The sequence below is a fragment of the Microchirus variegatus genome (genome assembly GCF_963457635.1).
Source record: "Microchirus variegatus genome assembly, chromosome: 1".
NCBI classification, from domain to species: Eukaryota; Metazoa; Chordata; class Actinopteri; order Pleuronectiformes; family Soleidae; genus Microchirus; species Microchirus variegatus.
The window spans coordinates 38417761-38443443 of NC_139802.1; the positions used below are offsets into that span (position 1 = coordinate 38417761).

Here is a 25683-nt window from a genome sequence, read left to right on the forward strand (position 1 = left end):
TACTTGGGAAGGAATATATAGAGCCGTTGATTCTAGTAAGTGATGAATGTCACCAGTTCAATTTCCCTGTAATTTCGATTATAGCCATTTAAACATGATAACCATCTCTAAGGGAGTTGGACATCACCTGAAGAGAGGAGTACATATCTGCTCTGACTGCAACAAGAGCAACAGCATGGAATGTGGTTTCACAGTGTTGTTGTTGAATTAAATCATTCACAATTATGAACAAAAACTGATCTTATACAGAACTACTAATATCAGAAGCACATTGCAGTTCACAATAGGCAAAAAGGATGTTTTTTCTTACCTTTGGCACTGATATTACGTCTGAGCCACAATGTCAAATCATCCCAGAGTTGAAAACATTCATTAGCAGCAACATTGTGCCTCCCTGAGTCCGAGTCCATGTTAAAAAATAAGCCCCAATGTTGATACCCAGACTGCAGCCTATAATCTGTGCAGCAGCTCTGCTTTTGCCGACCAATTCCAGGAAATAAAACGCCCTGTGGTAAATGAGGCCTCCCCTCCCTCTGCTCCTGTGCATTTCCTCTCTGCAGGCCACCACTTCCTCACCCAGGACAATCACTGCCGATTGGCCTACAGCTGGGGAGTGCAGGTCTCACCCAAACCCCACAGAAAATGACCTTACATAGGGAGACCTTTCTGTCTGTCATTGCTTTCTACAGCTTCTACATCTCGCTGCATCTTATGTCATGCGAGTCGCTCAGTGAGAAACTGGGCTGCTTTCTTGTCAAATACAATGAATGAATGGGTTCATTAATATAAACACATTAATACATTCACATTTGCAGTACATATACATACCTGTCAGAGATGAGAGAGGAGAGTGAGGTCGTGGTAAACCTGACGACTGACCACTTCCTATCAGGCTCTTTCTGTTGCTCGTTCTGCAGCTGTGGAACCACAGAGGCAAATGTTAGATGGACAATGGACAAAGAAACTATTAACCACAAATATATTTACTGGATTTAGATCTAGAAAACAAAAGCCACAACACAGTGGGCAAAGAATTTCTGAAGATTTTAATACTACCACTATTGCAGAATGTGGGAATTTAGAAGTGAAATCATAGCACCGATTGATTTAGAAACATGCTCGACCCTCTTTCTGAATGAATGTGGTTTGAATTCCCCGTTTTGTAATGTCCAGAATAAATCTTTTTAAGAATGCTATCAGACATCTTTGTTGTTGGAAATGTCACTCAGCTCACTTCACTTTATCGGTCCAGATAAAAAAAGTAAAATCCAGACATTCACGGTCCTTGGGGAATGAACGCCTTTATGTTTGTTGGTCTTGTCAACACAGCACTGTGACTCATTAGGTGATTAGCTGTGATTAGCAACATGTGACTCATATGTGGAAAAATAAATATTTCAACAGCAGCTGTGTAAATTTTTTCTATACCTTTTTTGTGTGTCAGTAGAGACATGCACAGTCTGAGGAATATAGATTCAATTCAAGGTCAAAGACTCAGGCACATCACATCCCTTTACATAACCTCCTCAGAGAACTGAACCACTTCCAACTGAATTTTTAATGTTATTCAATAATTATTTCAGTCCTGTTCATGATGCAAATAATATAAAACATTATAGAAGCTATAAAACATGATGTAAAAGACTAAAAACACAGTGCAGCACGACTCCAGGATCATGTCCTCTACTGCCATTCTTGAAGGAGAGGGTGAGACAAATGGAGCAGAAGGAGAGAACGCAGATTCGTGCTCTCTTGTCTGACAGCTATACTTGTGATTGCACAGAGTTATGAGCTTCTGTAATGATGTAGAGACAATTGAGCAAGTGGCCTTCATCTCTTTGTCAACACTGCTGCAGTGCAGCTCGTACAGGTGCTGCTGCAGAGACCTCAAACACTCAGAGTCACATCATAGCAGTAAAAATCTATTTATACTTATTTTTTAAGAGCTAATGATGTGCATAATGAGTCGTGTCCAGTTGGGGTTATAACCTTGAATGGTGGTCTTAGCTCACATAAAGGCATAACCATGCACTTAGATATTATTATGTGCCAATCCACAAGTGTTGGTGCTCTAAAGAAGAGTTATCCAGGAGTATTTATTAATTCAAAAGTTATAATTATGAACGAAAATGACAACTGGCTTCTGATATTGCTGCACAATCAAACGTCATCTAATGTGTTGCATTTAAAGAGGCAACAGAAGAGACAACCTGTTTGGTCAATGTCATAAAGCCGCAGCAGTAGAAAAATGTCAGTGAGGACAGAGGGACATTTCCCCAGAGTTGGTTTTCTGTTCCATCATACTAAGTATTGTGTTCCATCATACTAAGCATCCTTCCGTGTCATTAGAGTGAATGCTCCTCTCTACCGTGTATTGAATATGGAGCAATGCCATCTGTGTATCATAAATTTGATTGAGTTTTAACCACAACACTTGATCCTGGTGGGCAAGACAAGAACAGTGAAATCAAGGTTTAAAGGGGATAAAGACACAGTAAATGCAGATGGTGTCATTTTTCTACCCCCATTACATTGTGCTATTAGTTGTAATATCATAATGAGAAGGTTAAGCCCAAAAAAGTTGTCTATTTAAGTTTTAAAATTATTATTATCAGTATCGAATCAGTGTTTGGGAAGCTAATCGGCAAAACCATTTAAAGTCAATTGCCTCCAGCAAATACTTCACTCTCATACTTGTACCAATGGTCAAAACAAAGATAATTGAGATATTAATTATTTTTAGCTGCATTATCCATTTATCTTCTACCGCTTTATCCTCCACATGAGGGCGGCGGGGGGCACGGTGCCGAATCTCAGCCAATGTAGGGCAGTGATCTGTACATCCTGAACAGATCGCCAGACCGCCACAGGGCAAACTTATCATTTATATCTTAAGATGCATTATTTACAGTGCTCATATACTGGGGGAACATATTTAATAGACCAATGAACGTATGAATGATTTGTGCTCGTGATAATTATCCATGTGCAATTCCCCTCAAAGTTGATGCATCGATTTTGTAATGATACCGGAAATATCGGTGGACACAGGGAGCCTTGCTAAATGACTGAGCAAATTACCACAAACTGATGTCTGAGGTGATGAAGAGACGACAAACAAATGTGCAGAGACGGAATATTACTCAAGTCAGTGGTTAATCTGGCTCAGTGCTTCGCTAATTGAACTTGCGAGGATGCTAATGTTGATGATGCATGAACTTGCAGAGGAAATGTCTGTTTCCAAAGGTTTAGATGAGAAGATATATAAGAGTAAACAGAGTAAAACCGGTCTGGTGAGGTTTTTGAGGCCGTGAACCTTCACTAACAGCAAAAAAAAAACACATCAGCAGATAATATCTGGGAACAGACTACTGAAGTATTGCAAGCAGCTTGACTTTCCATGGTGTTCTGTTGACAGCCAACTGAAATTATTCTGTGTTCATAATGCACTTCTCTCCTCTCAACAACTCTCGACCTTTCGATTAGTAGGATTCCCACTCTTCCTCCACAGATGAAGCTGCCACACCGTCGCACTGAATTCCAATAAATCAGAAAGGAATCCCTATTTTCACTGAGGTCTTAGTCATTATTTTCACTAAAGCGTTTTCCTCGAGGACTAACCCCCCCCTACAATGAATCATGAATCATTTACCATGGCAAGCAGGAAGAGTGTATAATATCTGATACACAGGTGCTCAGTCAAAGAGGATCCGATTTAACAAGATCTATTTATACCCACTCACTGTGGATTAAGCCAAGAGAACCAACCCAATCAACCCTCCTGTTGCCTCAACCTCTCGCCACCCTTGCAGTGTTTAAACCATCATAACCCCTATCAGAGAGCTGAGGGCCACTCAGGCAGACAACACAACAAGTGCCTTTGAATTGCTCAACAGAAAACTGCCACAGGTTGTGATGGAACGCAGGTTTCGTCTTCCCGCAAAGTTTCATCTGTGTGACCACAGAGAGGCTGAATGATACTGTGTTGGTATTAAGCAAGGATTTAAACAGGGGATGAAGAAGGCCTGGGTGTAGATGATAGAGAGAAAGTAGGCCAGTGTTGTGTGCTGTAGTGCAGATGTACAGGATTCCTGGAACAGATCCATATGAGGTTTAACAGTCTTTCTTGCAAAATCATCCACTTCATCAAACCATTGAATATTACACGTGAAAGCTCTGCAAGCCTAGTTACAGAGCTTTTTCGCCAATGGCTGAAAACCTTTTTGAACATGAAGAGATCTTTATTAATGGGATAACTGATAACTTGAGTGTTTTTTCAATAATTTAAGGAAGTTTTCTGATTTTTCAGCTTCTTAAATGTGAATATTATCTAATTTCTTTGCGCTGTATAACAAAGAAATCATTAAAATGGAATAATTTTTGTTGGTGGACAAAACAAGACATTAAAGAATATCATAATTTCTAGGTTCGGTAAACACTGATCAACATCTTACGGATGAAAAAGTACTTGATTAATTCGGGAAAAAATAATCAACACAATAGTTTTTCAAAAGTTATTGTTAGTTACTGCCCTAGATACTTCTAAAAGCTACGCTTTTATTCTTTTCCCTCAGACTTTATATTGACCTACATTACGTCAACTCTTTATTATGACAAAGTAATCTGAATCTGTCAAAGTCAGTGTGTTAGATTTCTGTGTTTCTTATTTTGGGTAAGAGAAGAAGCAAAAATAGATGAAACCACTTAATTTGTGACACTGAAATGTCTGATCCTGACCCACATCAACAAAAAGACACATTTCATCCTTTTTACTTCTGCAAATGTTGCTCTTTTGTCAAACCCGTCTAGTAGAAATTGAATTTAGACTTGTCAGCATGGAGCAGCACAGTCAAAAATATAACACACACTGCTCTATTAATAACATTAAAAACTTTGTCATTCAGGTATAAAGGACTGTAGTTTTTGGAGCAGTTTTCTTTAGGCCACCACTACTTTCTATTTCTGAAAATGTGCAGAATGGTCCCAACATATTACAGTTTCTAAAATATTATTAAATATAAACTTTATCTCCTCTTAAATACAGTGCTTTGTTAATAATAACTGGCATTAATTAGGATTTATTTATGTTATCAAAATGAATAGTATAATACTAATCAGAGGAAATGCAGTAAAAATAAAAAGCGATCAACGTCCATAAACAATTGACCTCTAACTTTTCAGTAGAGGTCAATTGCAATTAAACTTTCAATGTAGTGCAGTTTCAATATATGTTTTAAATTAAATTAATTATTTTATCACATTTATATTAAATTATAACCCTGTTAATAAGACAGCTGTGGGTTGGGGTTTTGACGGCATAAAGTTAAAGTTATCAGTATCTACAATATTCAATTTGACAGAGGTTTACAAATGGAAAATCCAAAATTCCCAAAAGCAGCTAGTATTTCATGTTAAGCTGTTCTACTCTATGAAATGGGTCATGCCAGGGATTAAAAATAAATATTTGTCATATTGGCGTCACCAATAGTGCAGTCCCATCATATACAAATAAACCTGGGAGGCATTGGCTCTGCTATAAACCACTATGTCTACACTGACCCTGAATCACAGGAAGTAATGAAAGGTTTTTCAATTTGAAAGAAATTGAAATGTCAAATAAAACAAACATATGAGGAACAGAACAAACCACAGCATGTCCACCAGCAGCATTTTTGTGATTTGCTTTGTGCTCTTCAGAATATAAAACAATAATAAGTCACAGAAATATAAACAAGCTCATCTACTTTTCCTCTTTTTGTATGTTAATCATTGGGGGTGACACATAGAGTATTAATCTATAAAGAACAGGAGACCGCCTTGACAAAATATAGAAAAAATTACCCCTTAACACGCAAAGCAAATACTGCACAATAGGTGACCAGGGAACACCCAGCTTCTTATTCATGGTGGCTTCACAAAACAGCTCGGCTTACCTACTGTAAAATGAAGGGAAAACCTCCCTCCTGTTACACACTACTTAAAACAAACTGTGCAGAAACCTGTCTGTAAGGCTACATATAATTTAATTCTTTTAAATGTTACCTCTTCGAGCGGCGCAGACGAGCTCCACTGAAAAAATGTGGCATGTTAAAGTTGGACAGTACTGTCCATAGACTCGAATCTGACATTGTGTCAAAGTCATTCCAAAGAGGGAGATGCAAAGGGGGCTTCTGAAGGCAAGGTGAGGAGACGCGATGGCTTTCGGGGTTCAGCAGTACGCAACCCCCAGTGTAGTCCTGACAAGTACTCGTACCACAGCTCTCATTAGGTCCAAACTTCCTCTGCACAGGCACATCTGCAGCCAGCTGCGGCATAAACACTCTGGCAGAGAGGACACGTTGTCCTCCTCTGCCCTCCAATAAAAAATAATCCAATGAGGATCCTGAAAGGCACACCGTGTGTGATCCAGGTCAGGTGTCGACAGCCTCCACTGTTGCAGAGATATGACACCTAACACCAGCTGACTTTTTGTTTTCCCCCCCTCTCACTGCGACTCTGTTCTGTATCCCAAACATTCGTCCTGCTCCCTTCACTCAACATGCTTCATATCATGTAACAGGCATCTACCACTTCACATCCTGCGAGGGGGGTTATGAGACACAGGGGTACTGCATCATCAGCAGATGCTGCTGTGTGTTTGCCGCTTTCACAAACTGGCACCCCTCCAAAAGTCTGGTGGGTCATTGTATTAAGGAGGACCTATTTGAAATGAAAATGCTGCACTTCTGCATGAATTTTCCTTGGCTACTGCATAAATGTGTCCCTCAGCTGTCAGTTGAATATACTGTTCATTAGAAACCATTCAGCTCCACCTTAACTTTGATCACCTTTGATCCTTGTTCGTTTTGTGTCGACTATCAGCAGATAAGCAGCCAAACACAAACACCTACTTGAAAAAAGGCAGGTCAGAGGTTTTATCCATGTTTTCCTTAAAAGAAATTGACAATAAAATTTAATAAAATGAGAATAGCTTTAGTTCGGATAAATTTGACCTTCCAGAATAGGAGACGCACTCATAAAGGCACATTTACACACAGCACAAGCCGTGGTCTTTCGTCAGCACAGTGATGCATTTGATTTTTAGACCCTGCATCTAAGTGTGAGTTCAGCGTTAGGATCTTGACAGTAGCCTGTGGGGAGCAAAGCATACAGACGCATTCTATACAGTAACTGTCAGAGTTACACCTAAAACTTATTCCAAACCAGAGCAACCATCATAAACCCCACACAGAAAACACAACCTCAGTAGTGGGGCATTAATTATGTATACTCAATGACTATTATCCACAGGAGAGCAAAGTTCAGCCCTGCAAACAGACGATTGTCTGCGCTGCAATAACTCAGCTCCACAGTTGCGATAACAGACCGACTGCACGCGTGTTTGCAGAGTCTGAGGTTACTGTAGTGAGGTCACTGGTGGAGTTACTTTCACAATCCCGCCCCATAAACATTTATCTCATCTTATCTGGGCATATTACCAATAATGTGGTTTAATGTCACAGCATGAACTCCCTCCACATCTGCAAGAATCTGAGAAGCTTTATAAATCATGGAAATGTAAAATGTTACTTACAGGGGTGCAGGTCAAAACCCTGTCACAATCCATGCAGTTCATTAGGATGTTGGTCAGAATTTAGGAGTCTTTTCAGATTGTTTGGGCATTTATTATACAAGATTTGGCATTAGATTTATCTTAAAAATAAAGATAAACATTTTTAAATGCTTAGTGACGATGCTTCCATTTTTCCTTTCACCCCAACCGGTCGAGGCAGATGGCCGCACATCTTCGAGTCTGGTTCTGTCAGAGGTTTTTCTCTCAACCTATGCCTAGCTTACTCATTGTGTGAATTGTTGGGTTTCTCTGCTCTCTATAGTGTTGTCTATATACAGTGCCTTGAGGTGATGCATGTTGTGATTTGCTGCTATACCAATAATAGAAATTTAAATTGAACTGATGAGGAGAGGGATGCTTTTTTATTCCAACTAAGCACCTGAACCTCTGTGCTGTGCAAGTAAATAAGTTTGTGACTCAAAGTGACAGAATCAGGCACAGCAAGTCACCAAAAATCCAATTTCTGCTTTCATAATGGTGTGTTTGCCATCGCGACAACATATCCTTCTATATTCTTTATGAATGTTCGAAATAACAGGTAACTGTCACTTTCAGGGAAATGCACAGTTAGACCTAAGGATGCTGCAGATGTGTCTGAGTTAACTGAAAATTCAAAGGCCAAGAGACAGATGAAAATCTACAACACCACCATGATCAGCACACGTCAGCTGGTTCCACTGATGTACCTCTTCGATAATAAACTGCTATATGAAGCCATTTCTGTCTCAATGCGTCTCCCCTCACAGTGGCTCAGTCCCTCTCCCTACAGGCCAGTGTGACAGACTTCACTCTAATTATGGCTCTGCTCCGTTTCTGTGATCCACATAACAAACGATGGTTGCGTTGGTTCAAAGTCAACCATGTAAAAGAGAAGCATGGACAGCGAGGTCACCGGAAACACAGGCAGACAATGTGCGTAACTGTCCTTTAGTGACTAATAGTTTGACAATGACAAATTATAATGCTGTACGCACAGTCTAAAATGTAAACAATGGTTGTGCAATATGTGGAAAGAAAACTCAAAAACTGTTATTGAAAATTACCAGATGAACTTTTAGAACTTAAATTGAATAAAAAACAATTTGTATTTAGTATTAATCCTGTGAAATACTTTGTTATATCACAGACTACTCTGATGTGACTGATAGAAGACACATATGGACTTGGTGTGAGTGTTCTGTAATGTGTTATTTTCAGGGCAGATGCTACACTGTACTGAGATTAGGTTTACAGTCAATAATGCTTCTTCTTTTATCTTTGTATTGGTTTCCAAAATGTTGTCTGCTGTTTGGTACTGGTTAGTTCATGTGTAGTGGGATTTATCACATACTGATGGGAGTGAACAAAAATACTCAAGTTGCAAAGTGGATACTAAAGAAACCTCAAATTAAAATAAGGGCTGCAATTATTTTTTTTTTTACTTTATTACTAAATGAATTGTCACATATCGTGAAAATTAAATATACTGGGGATTTTTATAATTAAAACAAGCCATTTTCAGCATCCTAAAAGTCAATATTTTCTGGTTCCATTTTATTAAGAAATCATTAAAAGTGAAAGATTGTTCAACATTTTATGACATTTTATGGACCAAACAAATACTCAATTAGTCAAGAGAATAATCGACAGATTAATCAATCATGACAATAATAGTTAGCTGCAGCTCTCGTTAAAATACACCTTAAGGTAACCACAGCTAAATCAAAAAAGCATCCATCCACCTTCTACCACTTTATGCTCCACATGAGGGTTGCGGGGGAAGCTGTGCCAAGCCGACATAGGGAGGTCGGCAGGCTACATCCTGGACAGTTTGCCAGTCCATCACAGGGCAACATACATAGACAAACAACTACCCACTTATATGTAATAAATATATACATTTCTTTGAAATTGTACAAAATAAAGACAAAGCATTTGCATGTCATTCATTGCACAGCCCAAACAACAACATCCCAGTGATGTAGGTGTAGCAGTCTCAGATACAAAGCACCACAATCTTATGGCCATGTACTGTACATTCAGTTGATAGTCCAAAGCTGTAATTTCATAATATTGTAGGGTGATGTCATTCATGAACTGGACTTAACCCCCGTGTGTTGTACATGATGGAATAATCAATACATTCAAAACTCTATCCAGTTAAAAGATCTCTACATTCCAGCATAATGATGACTCACTGAAATGCCTTCTCTACTTGAGTCTGTATGAAAGCTGAGCACAACAAGAGGGGAGCAGAGGTGATATAGGTGGGTGTTTCATGCTATTCATTGATACAGAAAATGTTTTGAGTGTTTTCAATGAGCTGGGAAAAATATTAACTTTTATTCAAATTTCTCTTGAGAATATCTGCAACAGAAGTAGACTGGTAAAATCAATCACATCTATCAAAAAGCTGAGATAAGATTTTATGATAATTTGGGTCGATTTGGATTGGTATTGACTCCTGAAGGTTACTTAAAATTGATGTGAAGTTGTATGAATAGCATAATATGACAATTTAACATGATTAGAGTCAGAACAATGACAAATTACTTTCAGGTCCACTTTCTCCTGAAAGTCCACAAGAGAAAATTCAGGAGGAAGTCCACTTTCCCTGAAAGTGTTTATGGTGATGATTACCATAAAGCCAAGAACATGATCTTTTCATGTTAATAAAAGAGAGGGGACAACAGGTCACCACCCAAGTCCATCCATCCATCAGGTCCACTCACACCTACAGTCAATTTAGATATTACCTACTCCCAAAATCTGCATGTTTTTGGACTGTGGGAGGAAGCCAGAGAAGACCCACACACACATGGAGAGAACAAGCAAGCTGAGATGCAGAAAGGCCGGGGTCTCGAACCCCAATCTTCTTGCTGCAAAGGCAGGAGTGCTAACCCCCCCCCCCCCAACAAAGAGTAATTTTATGGCACAATTTCTAAATTTCTAGCACTACTACAGTTTTCCATTACTTCAGTACCTCCTCAACAGGGAGTCATAGCATGACTGTGCAATAACTTTTTAGCAAAATATTTTTGAGTTTTTACTTGCTAAATGTTAGCGATTGACACGTTTTCAGCATTTTTAAGTCTTTTCAACTGATCTACAGTTCAAAATTGTTCGTATTGATTCCTGTGTCAGACATCATGCCCATGACTCTTCCAGTGACGAGACTCTCTGCAAATCAGTGGCCGGCAATCTGTTGACGCCATATTTTAGTATCGACTCGGCTCACTTGGAACCTCGCCAGAGCAGGTACCAGATATCCGAGTGGAGTCGAGCCCAGCCCACCATGAGTGGTGAGATGTAGAGGATGAAGAGAAGACATACCGTCTGAGACATCACTGATGTGTCATATCCTCAAAGGATTGTTAATATCAGTGAGACCAATCTGTCAGACTTTTAAACATTGGTCAGAAACTAGTGTAGATAGTTGACGAATTGGCTTTTTATCCACATGGGACCAGTGTTTTGAGAGCACTGAAGCACTATCTTCTTTTTAAAAATCAGGTCCCAGAGTGGGAAAATCTCAAAATGCCACCTTTGCATTTTCGTGTATACAATCAAAAATGGTGTTACTGTACCACCTTTCTTGCTCTGGCATTCGATGTCACCATCTTTGTTATTGTTGTTGTCACACTCCTGTTCTCTTACTTACGCACTACAACATTTTTGCGGCATTTTGTGTGGATGAGGACACTTCTTGAAATGATTCCATGTTTCCGGAAAATGTTTTAAAAACAACAAAGAAAAAGACCATTGAGGGAAAGTCCTATTTCAGTGTGGATAAGGCAAAAAAACTGGCTTTTACTGTTTTTGAAAAGTGCTTATTTCAAAAATGAATCAATCCAGCCAGGATTCAGACAGATTGAGACCAGTCTTCACTTTGATGTATTTCAAACGCCACAAATCCTACTTAGCACATGAAAGAGGAGCATGAACCTCTGAACAGAGAGGGGCACGATGGGGGAGGGGCGAAACTATCAAAATTATATAAGTGCCATGTCCCCCTCTTTCAATGGCATTTCTATGGCAGATGATTTTCAGAGGTTAAACTGAATAATAATGTTCCAGGCTTGACGGATCAGCACAAGACATGCACTAATAGGTCTTTCACAACAAAATAGCTACAGTTGCTTACCTCCAAAAATGAAAAGCGTGCAGCGGGCTGCACGGGCTGCAAGGACTAGTGGGAGTGGGGCTCAAGCTTCGGGGAGTGAGGCTGTAAGTTAAATGGATTGTAGTGAATAGTAGTCTATTATCTCTTTGACACACACACACACACACACACAAACCTAACCCCCCTCCTCTCTAACATGCGTCTAGATGAAGAAAGCAGCATCACAAAGATTCAATATTTTCTGTCAGATAAACTTAAAATATGTTTAAAGAGCAGGTGCCCAAGGCATTTGTCTGGTATTCAGTCCAAAAGAGCATGCATGTGCATGTACAGAAGCCATGTGTTGTTCCATTTTTCACAAAATATGTAGGGTTTTATGTTCTTTCAGAGTTCAGAGCCAAAATGGCTACGAGGGAGTTAGAGTACATCTTTCGCTCCATGTCATGTTCAAGAATTGAATTTTAAACAGTAGGTCTCCTGTTATTGAAACAATATAGAAAGACACCACTGATGCCATGCACTAAGCACTAGTTTAACTGAATGTTCAGCAGTGATACTGCAGAGCATTAGGTTGGACAGAGGTGAATGACTTTTACTGCAGTGATAGTCACTGAACCGATAATTTACAAATAGTAAAATCACAGAAAAGATGTGCATGTGCGACATGTTGATACATGTTCTTTCTATGTAGCACAGCACACTTTTGCTGTCCTCGGGCTCTAACTAGAAAAAACTATCAACCTGCCATGTTCATAAATTATTAGCAGTTTAGTTTATTTCAATTCAACCCTGCAAATAACCTGCTGGTAAAGCAGTAAAGGCTTACTAAAGCACCAAATTGGCATAAATGATAAAAAAAAACAATCCCCAAAGAATGCACTACTTACTTCTGGTTGGGGAACAATTGCTAAAGCTACAGTGCCTGGCTGTACCAGGAAATTCTTAAGCTATTTAAGAATTAAAAATGCAATTGTGACCTATATGTAGGGGGAAGGGGCTTCGTATTTCACAGATGGGGTCAGATGAAAAATACTGAAATATTGACAGTCTATTTTGTTGACCATGAGAAAAATACTGTGCGTCTTTTAAAGAGCACTCACGAAAAAACAAAATGCTCTATGATCAGTGGCTTCAGTGCAATTTAAAAACATGCACATAGAGCTCAATTCAGAGATTGAGATCAGTCAAAACCCATAACAAATGCCTTGTTGACCTACATAAAAAATGTATGAAGTCAAACAAATGACTGTGGCTGTGATGAAAGGGGAAACCTGCCATGTAAACAGAGCCTCCAGTGAGTCGCTGTTTTTTTTTTTTTACCGTATTCATCACATCCAACCAACAGTGCCACTCATCACAGGTGTGCCGTGTGCGTGTCTGTTGTTGTTTCCTAAATAAGCACCGCATGCATGTGTCACGACAGCAAATTATGTGTGACTGCAGCAATCCTGTGTGTGACATACACTGGCTATAACACAAATGTGCATGAGGATAAATATGTGCGCACACACAAACACACACACAGACACTGTTGCCTAGCGGTGAGGGATCTGACATGAGACTTCCTGCTGCAGATGCTGCTGCTGCTAATGCTAACACTGCACAGAGCCAAAAGCAACAGTGATAGACAGCAACATATGACACCGAGACAGATAAGGCTGCACACTGCAGTGGAAGCTGCCTCCCCTGAAGGATAACGGAGGAAAATACTCACTCTAGCGTCAGCCCTGGAATCCGCAGCCTCTCCCGCTGGGCTTTCATGGCTGAACTGTGCTCCTTTGCTCTGTTGTGGTCATGATATGCACACTGCCTGCCTTCCTGCCTGCCTGCCGCCCCTCTTGCACTGACAAAGAGCCAAACGCAGCCACCACATTGCGATGAGACAGACTGGTTTTCTCTCCCCCCACAGAAAGGGAGGGGGCAAAAAAGGGTGCTACAGTTCTTGTTTTGGTCTTTCCACGTTCCACCTTGAAGCTGTCAAATAAGATCTTCAGCTGCCTGCAGAGGGCATGGAGGCAGGACAATACCCCCTTCTCCCCTCCCCTTATACACACACCCCCCTGCTCCTACACCCATACATTTACATTTAAACCCCCACCACCCCCGACCACTACAACTCCTCCCCCCAGCTAGTGGCTTGCTACATACCAGACATAGATGCAATACATTTACATGAAATATACATTTTGAGTGCTTCCTCGCACGCAGTCACCTTGACATGGGCTAACATAAGGCACACACTGCTCAGTGCAACGTCACCACAGCCAGCAATGTCGTCATCTTTAAGGGAAGAACATAATGCACCACTACCTGCTAGTGCAGTGAGTGTGCAGTAAAGAGACAGAACACATCTCTCTGGAAAGCGTTCAACTGTGAGGTCATGGGTTCCATCCCCAGCTTCTCTAATCTCCATGCTGAGCAAGACACTTAACCCCAAGTTGCTCCCGATGGCTGTGCCAGCAGCATGTGAATGGTTATGACAGAATTATGAAAGAAAAAGCGCTGCACATGTACTGCTGTATAAACGTGTGACTCAATGGTTGAATGTGTGAGTGTATGGCAGACAAGTGCTGCATAAATACAGACCATTTACAATCACGGAATCAAATACAGTAAATAATGAGACTTTATGACATTCTTTGATCTTTTAAAACATGTAAAACATCTCAGAGCCTCCTGCTCATCTTTAGTAAAATCACCCAAGATGCATTTCAGCCACATCTTTGCAGATGATGATACTGACAAACCATAAAAATCCTAAGGAGCCAAAGTGAGGCAGTGATTAGGTGGAAGGTTATTGCCCTGTAGTGAACTACGCCATGAAAAAAACGATGAGAGTTCTTAAATTCTTTCCGACAGCACACTTTCATACCGGACCAAAGATTTATGGGTTCTGCATTCGCCCCTCGACATGATGGAAAATTGATGATATGCAAATAGGATCATTAAATCTTTAGTAATCATGCTAACAAGACAAATGACACAAAACATAACCTCCTTGGTGACAGTAATTAAAGCAACGAATAAACTTGTCCAGCATGAGAGAGCTTGGTTTGCCAAACTGGCATTCCCTGTCAGAGACAAGCAAAGACATCCTCAATATAGACTTGGTGTTTTTCCTGGAATATCAACTAAGAAGAAGTCACAACCCTGCAAACACTTATTCCACCTCCTCCGTATTGAAATGTTATAATCCCCCAAAAAATTATTAATTTCAGCTGCCACTGATACTAGAATTGTGTACTATTATCCCACTCTACTGATTAAATGCTGGTCATGAATTGCAATAGGAGTGATGGTATGTTCAAACACATTTACATTGAGTCTATGTGCACATATGTCATCCCAGCAACTAATACTATGAACGTATATATGGGGTCTCAAGCTGCTTTTGTCATTTTACCTTAGAGGAAGCATTAAGTTGTTTTGAAGTTTGCCCTACCCTTAAAGTACTCAGCAAACAAGTTCAAATTCCTCAATTGCTCTTCTTTTGACTGAACCAGGCTACATCACAGAAAACTGATTCTGAAGAGTGCTAAACATCTCATCTCAAAGACGAGTATGTTAGTCCTGTTAAAGAGGTGGAATGAAATCACACAAAGACAGGCTTCATCTTAAAGGCTTACAGGAATAATAATTGAGTCCTATACACAGGACAAATACAAGTTGAATATCTTCACTATATCACTCATCACAACTATAACAAACACAAATACATATTCAGCTAAGCTAATTTAGCTGGACTGAACACAGTTTTGAAAACCATTTGTCAGAGAGATTTTCATGGCTTTTGAGTAAAGTAGGTGACTCATCAAGGTTTTTTTTTAAATATAATAATGCATGACAGCTTCAGGTAAGAGCAACTTTCAGTGACTCACAGCACACTGTGCAGGGCTTGCTTTTATTATTCAACTTGATTTCTCTTCAAATCTACTCTACCTTGATGGAAGACAAGTGGACTTGCATCACTCTCTGCAACAATATGATGACATTTGTCAATTTAGCACGAAACATTTTTCTTTTATACAACAATAAACACTCTGCTCTTAGTTGTAACTTGATTTGTAAGTAGTAATTTGGAGCTACACTTAAATACACACAGTTATTGCTAAACCACAACATTCTAGCTGGAGAATATTTCTGACAAAACATTTCCAGGACATGTTTGATCTTTCATCTTTGTCATCATGGCTGTCAGTTGTTGATATCCATTTTGTTGTGTTTGTCTTTGTCAAGGCAATTTATTCATTATAAATTGTATTAGACTTCCACAAATGACATTGCCAGTCTCTTAGACTAGGACAAATATGTGGCCAACAAAGGCAGGAATTCATTATTAAACCACAATGTCTTTAATGCTTCATATATTCAAGCAGTTTTAGCCACTTGGGGGCAGTGCAACAAGCTGGAAACAGAACATTAAGTGTACTTTCATACAGTATGGGCATGCTATGCATGAAGATGAGACTAGAAAAAGTACAGCAAACAGTTGCCTATCAATTCAGCCAGGAGACATGGAGCAAAGCTAAACAGTATCAGTGAGACGGAAGCAAACTAAAATGAACTGAAAGACAATGATGAGACTGACTGGAGCTGCATAGCACAGCACTTTACGCTGCATAATGACAAATTATGAATAATAAAACATTTCTTGGTGTGACAGTGGTTGAATGTTGAAATGTATATCTCCAGGTGCATTTGTCAGCCTTTGTCAATGGTGAAAATGTGACACCTTGCATAGTGCAACACTGTAAACACTATGCTTGATTTAACGTTTATATTATTCCTGTTTACATGTTGTACATAATATGTATGTATATACATGAGGTAATATCTGAGTGTCATCAAGGAGAAGAGTGCATGTTCAGCAAGTAAGACAAAGGTGCATCGCAAATGTGATCATGTTTGGTGTAAAAGTGAAGCTGATGAATCAGTCTGATGCATCGTTTCAGAACCGATAAACCTCACAAGAGACGAGCTTGAGATTTCCTATATTGTCAACGAATATGTAGATATGTAAATAAGTCAAGGTAGATTTTATATTGTGCTCATAAAAACAGCCACTCAAAAATCGGCGTATTTGTTAGCCACCGACGATAACCTCATCTGCAGCGATCAGTCATGAAGTTAATGAAGTATGGCCGACAGCATCTGTTGTTTAAGTATCACCATTAAAAAAAACACGTAACAGAATCTAGAGTCAGCAGTCTCTCTTTAATATCCTGTTGCATGGCAAAGCAGCTGAGGGAGTTGGGCAGCACAACATCTTTGGTACCTCAGAGTTGAAACTGCAACAGGCTGTGTTTGTGCTGATGATTTGAAATAGCAACAGTGTCTCACACATAGGTCAACAAATGCAGTAAGTGCACGTAGAGCTGCCAACAACATACAAAATGATTTCAGGTATTTAATTAGAACCCAGCATAGACTTTTAGTTATTAAGGTCAGCATATAAATAGGTTCCAGTCATCGCTCAACTAGAATGACTCGCGTTGGGAGCAACTTCACACATGACACAGTCTAAAAGCTACAATCCATCACTCGTGAAGTTGTGGAAAAAGGAATTTCAATGATAAATGCCGCAGCCCCCACCAGTCTGTCACAATGAAATCAAACAGGAGTGACACGACAGCCCAGAGATTACAGCTACAAAACCAGCTAAGAGAAATCAATACAACTGTCGTACAAGACATGGGGCTACTTTAAGACTGCTCTCATTTGCAAGGTGACAAATATATTCAAATAAACATCCGTTATGATGCAGCTGCAGCAATCACTCAAAATTTGTCATATCAAAACACCATTACTATGGTAACCAAGGTCACTAAAGGCTTCAGTGCTCTAAATAAAAATGGTGCAGTAGACCGTCTGAAGTAATAGCTCACCTCTGTTCTACTAGGTGCCCTCTTCTAATGAGGTGGCAGTGAGAGCAGCAAAGTGTCATGGGTAAATCTTCCTCCTTTGCCATATAACATGTCAAACTAAACCAGAATCGATGTCACTGAAAGTCCAATGTGCCTCTAACATTCTAAGCATCACTTTTGAAAATGAATAGCTATCTAACCACTCAGCTGAGAGAACAGTCCATCAGATCAAAAGCAAGTTCATATACCCTTTGATTTCAAATTTCGAGTCAGTACACCATATTTATCTGGCAGTATTTGAAACAAGGATAATATTCTGTCCAACAGCACTGAAGCAGCTCAAGAAGGTGCACCCAATCCACAACAGTTGGCAATTAGTAATTTAAGAAATCAAAAAAACATATGGGATTAAATGTTATAAACTTATTTTGTAATTAGACACAATAAAGATAGAAGGTATTTAAAAGAATTTGTCAATAAAAACATAAATCAGTCCTTTCTTCCAGTTTCATATTCTAGATTATTTTCCTTTATCCTTAATTTCCCAGGGAGAAATTTAACATTCAACCAAAACTAAAGCAAAGATATAGAATGTATAGCTGTCCTATTCCATTGGAGAACTGCATTGTGACTAAAATTACTCATTACTCAAATGACTGAGCTGTTTTCCACCAATTTACAGCTCGTCTGTAGACGACGACTGAGTACAGTCATTAATAAAATGTGACAGAGTAATATGACGAAACACAAAAGAACAACAAGAACCTTCCTGAGTCACACGAGTACCATTAAGTTGTTATCTTTAGGAATTACCCTTTAATGAGTTTATGACACAGGTTGGACTGAGTAGATTAAATATAATTAATGTACGAAACGTCACACTTTTGGTGGCTTATTGACGCTCAAGAACATTAACATGGGTGAATCAGATTGACACCTTTTAACTAAAGTCTGGTCACGCACCGAAAATGAATTATAAGTTGTGATTTTAAATGTCATACACTACATAAAGACTTACAGTATGCTTCGGCAAACAAACTGCACCATGAAAACCGACAAACCACAATGCTCAGGTGCTACATCTACAGTACTTCAATATTTTATGGGATTTTGATGTGTTAATTTGTACTATATTGTATTTAGGTAGCAAAATGAAGTTACTCCTAACATAATTTAAGTTGCATATCTGAACTTAGTTACAATACTGTAGCGCGGGCATCTAAAGGTGAACGTTTATTGTACGACAATCATGTTCACCAACATGTAAAGCAGGAAAAGCAGACAGTGAGATGCAACACATTTCATATTTTAGGTACTTACAAGCTGCCTCTTCTTGGAAGACTCAGCTCTTTCTGTAAAAGAAAACACAAATAATGAGTACAGAAATAGTTTCTTTTTACATTCTGTAAATAATACAACTGTGAGCCACAACATTTAATTTAAAATAACTGCAATATATCCTCCAGTGTCATTAACGGACCCTTCGTAAAATTATATGAAAACACATTAAAATAAATAAAATCCATCGATAAACACTAAAAGGGTTATTTAGTTTTTCACACAATGGGTTTTCTTTCTGCCACAGTAATTTACACTCTTAAGTCAACGAAGGCCATCAAAACCACATCAAACTTTAAAGACCTAACTAAAGAAAGTGAAAACTAAGGACAATGCTGAGGTCCACTATGCTGCTGCTGCATATTTAGAGTCTCACAAACAGCCGGCCATATGGAGGACGAGCGAGGAGCAGGTGTGAAACGGTTATGTCCCATCACAGACAACTGGGCAAGAACTTCAGAGACTGCATCTGGATTTTAAACTGTTCACTTCAATCACTTCACTGAGCCAACAGAACATAAATGGCCATGGAACAATGCCACTCTCCCAAACCAATTTACCTCTTAAATTAGACTTTTCAATTAAAATGGTATAAAATTAATTAATAATAAAACAAAAATGAGTTTGAAGCTCTTAATGATTTGGAATCTCACATCTGTAATAAAAAAAAAAAGTTCACCAAAAACGTATTAGTGTGTTCTGCTAATTTTCTGTGAATGAAACAATCTCTCTTCACAGACGGTGCTGTGTATAAGCGCCTGAAGCCCACTCACTGTAGGAAGCAGCATTACAAATGGGTCAAGGTTTACGATGTACTCAAACAGCCCAGCAAAAGCACCAACAATGCCCTCATTGATTTTTCTGCATTCTCCCAGGCTGACTACTTAAAGAATAATACTTCTGGCAGAGATCTGCAGCGCTGCATTCATTAACTGTATTTGACTCAGTATGTTAACATAATGTGCAAAAGGACAACAATCAGCATGTAAATGGTCAATATTGGCAACTACAAAGATAACAAATAAAGATAGAGAGGCTTTTGTCCTTATTTCCACATTTCCAAGTCAAGACTTTATAGGTGCTGCTGAAATATGGTCACTTGGACAGTAATATAATATGCATTAAGGGACCTGTGTGTAACATTTAAGAGGGTTTTATGGCAGATAATTGAATGTTATACCAATTATTAGTTTCCTATGAGAGTATTTAAAATTAAAATAATTTGGTTCCCGTGGCCTTAGAATAAGTCTATAATACGCACATGAAGGCAAGGGACTTGTATTATGGAGTAGGGCTGTGCAATATATAGAATTTCGGCTCAGAACAATTACAACCGAAGCAAATCGTTTATTACAAAACGGGGGATATTATTCTGAAAATAATGCTATTAGTACGGAGGCCGCTATCTTATATCACAATGTTTGTGTGTGTGCATTTTATGTTATAAAAACCAAAATTCTCTCTGCAATGCTAAGGCCACTGTAGTTCCCCTAATTTGCTTGGGAAAAGGAGGACTGTTGTTACAGCGTGCAATCTCACAGTAAGGTTTCACTAATTCTTAAACACTGGACCTTTAAATAAATAGTAGTTTAAACACTTTTTAAACACCGAATGCAGTACAATCAGCTGATTTGAAGAAAACATCTAGCTAAAGTGTAACTGAAATTAATTGGTAGTTATCATAAAATAAAAAAGCAGGTTTTATATAAAACTTGAATATCAGATCACTGGTTTGAGATTACACCATATTTAGACGAATAAAAATACCATAACTGAGTGTGCGCATGGTGAAATAAATGTTTGGGGTTTATTTAACTGTCAAATATGACTGAAACTGAAGTTTTCTTGTTGACTTGTATTTTCTATTTGCTGCACAAAGCAAACCTTCAGTGACACCTCAGTGAAAGTTTCCTTGGTACATACTTATTTGACAGCTGCCATGAATTAAAATGTGCAATGCATCAAACCACAAATGATGCTGAGGCAGCTTCTGTTGATGTGCCAGTGCCACTGTGACAAGCAGGTACACTGTGTACACATCACTATCATCTCAGATTGTTTGTTTAATAACAGTGTAGCTCTTTCAGGAAGGAGGTTGTTTATCACCCTCACATTTCTCTGGGTTCTTTCATACCATTACTGCGAGACAAACATAAAACCCTCCAACTGTGATTATTTCAAATCCCTCCCTGTTGATCTGTCCTTTTGCTGGAAAGGAAGACTAATAAATCAACAGACTTTGGATCTGTTTTGCTTTGGGACCACAAATCCCACTGATTTGATCAGTGGATGCTTCATTGTCCAATAATAACCTGATAAGGGGTAAGGTCCTTTGTGTGAGATGGTGTAGGACAGTGAGTTGATGTGAATTGGCTGCTCCAGTCAGCAGAAAAAGTGCTAAGCTCCCACTCTCCCTTTGCTATCAATTAAGGCTTAATGTCTGGCTTTCCCTGCTGCCTTCAGAAGACCAAGGGCAGAGAGCTTCCTTGGGAGACATGACCGCAGCTAACACAACACTAATTACCAGCAGGGAATGACTTACACAGATGGGACATCCACAAGTCACAGCACACCAAATCACAGTGTGAAACCGAAAGAACAGTATGAAAACAATTTCATGAACAACACACAGTATATAAACATCTTGATTACGAGTGCAGGAAACGTCCAATATTCAATATACAAATTGGGAAATAAAAACCATGCACTTTCCCAACAAACATTTGTCCATAACATGGTCTAACATTACAACACTGCACTCAGCGTCAAAATACATTTCTTCATAAGTAGTGCTGATAATTGTGTGTGCTATTTTTGCTGTTCGACATTAGTTCCCATTTGCTCTGTGAACCCAACATGAACTTTTCCCAGAACAAATTGCATGTTCTTTTTTCCTCTTTCTGTGTTTTGTAATCCTTTTAGATCACAATGTGAAGTGAACCAAGCTTCCCATTTCTAACTGAACATCCCTGACAACTCTGTATAAACCCAAGGTTTGCAAGAAAGGTTCTTTTACATTTATGGTTTCCCTTTTCAGCAACTGCAAATTCATTTGAAATGTTTTGTCCAACACTGATCTGAGATAATATATACATTTTGCAAAATTGAGCAGAAAAATAATCTGCGGGTGACATGTTTCACACCTCCAACATCCAATTAACTTCTATTACTGTGTGAGGAAACTACAAAGGACCTGTCATAAAATCAGGTGGTAGCTTCTCAGTGTATGATGAAAAATGGTTAATTATCACCTGGCGAATAAACATAAACATACACTGTATGTGTTCACAAACCAGCTACTCAGCCATATAGCTCGTAGTATTTACCAGCACTTGCCGTTACGGCCTGTAGGCCAGGACTGAAATCATAAGAATCATAATTTCCATTGACAGCCTTTCAAATGTGTTTCTTCTCTCACTTCATCATCAACGGAGTGGAGCTCCAAGTTAATAATTCCTTACCGAAAATTCTCTTCGTGTATTCAAGTCTGAGCAGTGCATCAATATCAAACTGTGTTTCCAACAAGCTCAATATCAACAGCAGTCAGATCATACAGCAGCAACAGACTGAAAAATATTCATGTAATACATGGTCCACACGTTTCCTGTAAAACTACAAAGTTACTTTCACTTGCAATTTCACATCTGACCAGTCTTGTTAACTTTTCAGATAGATTCTTGTTCTGTGATAATCTACTTACAATTCATGTTGTTTATATGTCATTTTGGTAGTTAATAAACACAAGTAATCACTTGTCTAATCACCACCAACAAGAAATAGTGAAGACAGCTACTCCTGTAATTCACTGCACTTTATATGTCAGCTAGACCATGACTTAATATTCAGCTTGGTTGAATCCTCGATTCTGATAGGACAATAGCAACATTGAGTGGTCCGTTATACACACACCAAGTGTTAAGTGTAATGGACTGCTGCTCGGGAGCAATCACGCAGAGAGCCTGCATCAATGCACACAATTCCAGTCATTTTACTACTGTATGACTTGTCATATATTTTTCTAATATTAACTTAAATGTATGTGCAGAGGAGACAATATAAACTTTTATGCTTTTAGCTCCGTAGTCTGGGCACAGACAAGACTTGACACTCCAGGGTGAAAATGGAGGACGAGGACGAGCCCCCCTCAGTATGAATACATAAAAAGCATTTTACTTTGAGGACACACAGTGAGCCTGTAGAGGCTGTGTTATGTGCGCAGTTCAAACCCCACATTTTACTACGAGAAAGCAATACAACGTTTTCATGATTTAAATCAATACCTGTTCCCAGATTGTTTTCTGAGTAAGTAGCCATTTAACAAGAAGGATAACATGCGGGTGAGGCAGTCACTGTTGTCAAATAAACCCCTTCAGTGTGGAGGGATGTCGTACTCCATCACAATGTTTCATTCGTTCCTTCGTCCTTCATGGTTTCTAAAATGTATGTCAAACATACGGCCTGCAGGCCAGAACCAGGCAGGATGAATTTGTTAAAATCTCACAGTATGAGAAATACTAGATTTTTCTGTTTAGTACCTTTGTAGATCCGCTGTGATTTGCAAGTTGTAATGCACACGTGTAAATGGTAAACTTAAGCATAGTATTGCTAAAATTACACAGGTTGTTCTGTAAAAAGAGATGTCCTTAAATGTAAAACAAAGGAGTTTTTGTTGTAAAAAGGTTATTAAGCTATTACTTTACTGGTCCGGCCTACTTGCGATCATATTGCGTTGCATGTGGCCCATGAACTAAAATGAGTTTGACACCCCTGGTGTAAACAATGGCGGAAAAATGCCTACTGCCCCCGTCACTTCCTGTAGTGCATTGCAGTTATTGAACATGGTTTGCCCAGGGAGGAATTTAGATCACGTTGATGACAAAATCCTCATCAAGTATTTATTCACTTATTTACAGCATTTTGTTCTTATTAAGTTTCCGTTTGTTCAGCGTCTGAAAGAATCCTTACTTGACGACTCAATAACAATTTAAACAACAACAAAAAAACGTTGCATCAATAATTTTTTTTATTATTAAATCCGTAGTTTAAGGCTTATTGATTACAGACGACATCTACTAAGTTTCAAGACAGGCATCTTTGTAAACAATTGATTCAAGATTTAATTTTCTGAAGCAAAAGTCCTGACATGAGGAGTTTCCCAAATGCTAGTATTTCCATTACAGTTTATTATCTCTGACACTGTAGATCACAGAGCTGTCAAGTGGGCAATGCAAACTGGAGTGTAACAGCATGAAATCCTTTCATCTTTCAAAATGTCAGTCTTCAAGACAAACCGGCGATGAAAGTAAACGTTGTATTCTAATCTAATTTGTTTGTCCAATTAAGTGCTCAGTGCTTAAGAAATAACAATTCTGACAGGATGAAGCTGGAATTGTTCCCCAGAGTAAATGTCAAAAGATGACTTGGAGCAACAATACATCATCTCCAAGACGCCACATCAAAGCTGTGGCACTGCTCTTGTAAAAAAGGTCTGTGTGTTATGCTTCATCAATAATTCTCCTTCATGTAGTGAGGATTTTTCCACATCTCAAGATCAAAGGTGTACTTGGCTTTTTAACGTGGTTTGCTGCTGACTGGTGGTAAAATCCCTGTTCACAAGTCATGAAGTTGTCAACTCAACACCTGGAGTGAAATCAGAGTAAGTATTTGTACAGTTACGAGCTCTGAGCTTCAGCACAGTTGCTTTAAAATACAAATAAAGGATGGTGTCTTCAAGTGCAGAGACTGAGGTTTAACATGAGTAGATTTACATCAATATTTAAACAACTCTGTGGGAGATTTTGCCTGACGAACAAAAAATATGTTCAACTACTAAAGGAATAAAGTGTACATCTCCAAATCTTTCTGATTGAATCTGGATTTGGCTTTGGGCGACGTGTAATTTTAACTGTGAGACACTGACAGTACATCTAAAAACAAAGGATTTTGTCTAGCCACTGCTAGAAAACTACTGATACCTGCTCACAAATGTTACGTTGCGTAAACTATGACAACAAACAAAAAGGTGTGTGTTTTCATTAGCTTTCATTCCCTTCTTGATTGTGGGTTAAATACAATGAAGACAAATGTCTTCCTTGAGCAGAAGCTACATCTTACGAGTTTGTCTCATACCTTCCACCACAGGCAGGAAGCTAAAAGCTGTGGTGTGAATAATACATCCAATATCCGTTACTGAGCAGCACGTAAAAGTATAAAACAAATTTACTAAGCAGTTTACCTTGTGTACACTTCATGATTTATGTCCCTTATATAGAATACAAGCAGCAGATATGTTTTCTCAACCAGGTTTTTGGAGCACTCATAGAAATACAACTAAGCATGAATTATTGTTTTTACTGTGCCAAAATTTGGATAAGTGCTACCCCAATAAATACCTCGTCATTAAAATATAGCATAACTAATCATAGTATACATTTTGAGCACACTTTTTTTTTATATTCATTAATGCACAAGCCTCTAGTTCTGCATAATGATTATAGGGGCAACAAAGGTATATTGATTAATTGGTTTCATCTTCTTTCTTTTTGTTTTTTTTTCCCATCTAATCTAAATGCTTCTTCAAAGTCAGTCAGAGGCCTCAAGTTCATCTGGAGATTAGTAGAGGTTAAACTGATCAATAAAACCCTGGACCACTTATAAGCCACCAATGGGTTGAATTTTGATCACACAGAAGCTACATGTATGAACACTAGTCTTGTGTTAACCCGGTAAACCCCAGACCTGCTGTCGAAAGTGATATTTTCCACCAT

The 25683-nt window shown here is 38.8% G+C and overlaps 1 protein-coding gene across 6 annotated transcripts in view; it reads right to left on the reverse strand.

Moving 5' to 3' along the window:
* The window catches only part of mast4 (microtubule associated serine/threonine kinase family member 4), a gene marked incomplete at its 5' end in the record, with an annotated part of 82656 nt that overhangs the window by 21626 nt on the left and 35347 nt on the right, over window positions 1–25683 (reverse strand). For 3 of the 6 annotated variants that reach the window (XM_083889883.1, XM_083889882.1, XM_083889885.1), the window contains 3 exons: window positions 829–917; window positions 11736–11816; window positions 18899–18930. In XM_083889883.1, the coding sequence (XP_083746009.1) occupies window positions 829–917; window positions 11736–11816; window positions 18899–18930 (202 nt within the window). Of the gene's footprint in view, window positions 1–828; window positions 918–11735; window positions 11817–13428; window positions 13651–18898; window positions 18931–25683 lie in introns of those variants that run through there. The other 3 variants (XM_083889884.1, XM_083889887.1, XM_083889886.1) reach the window with 2 other exon arrangements.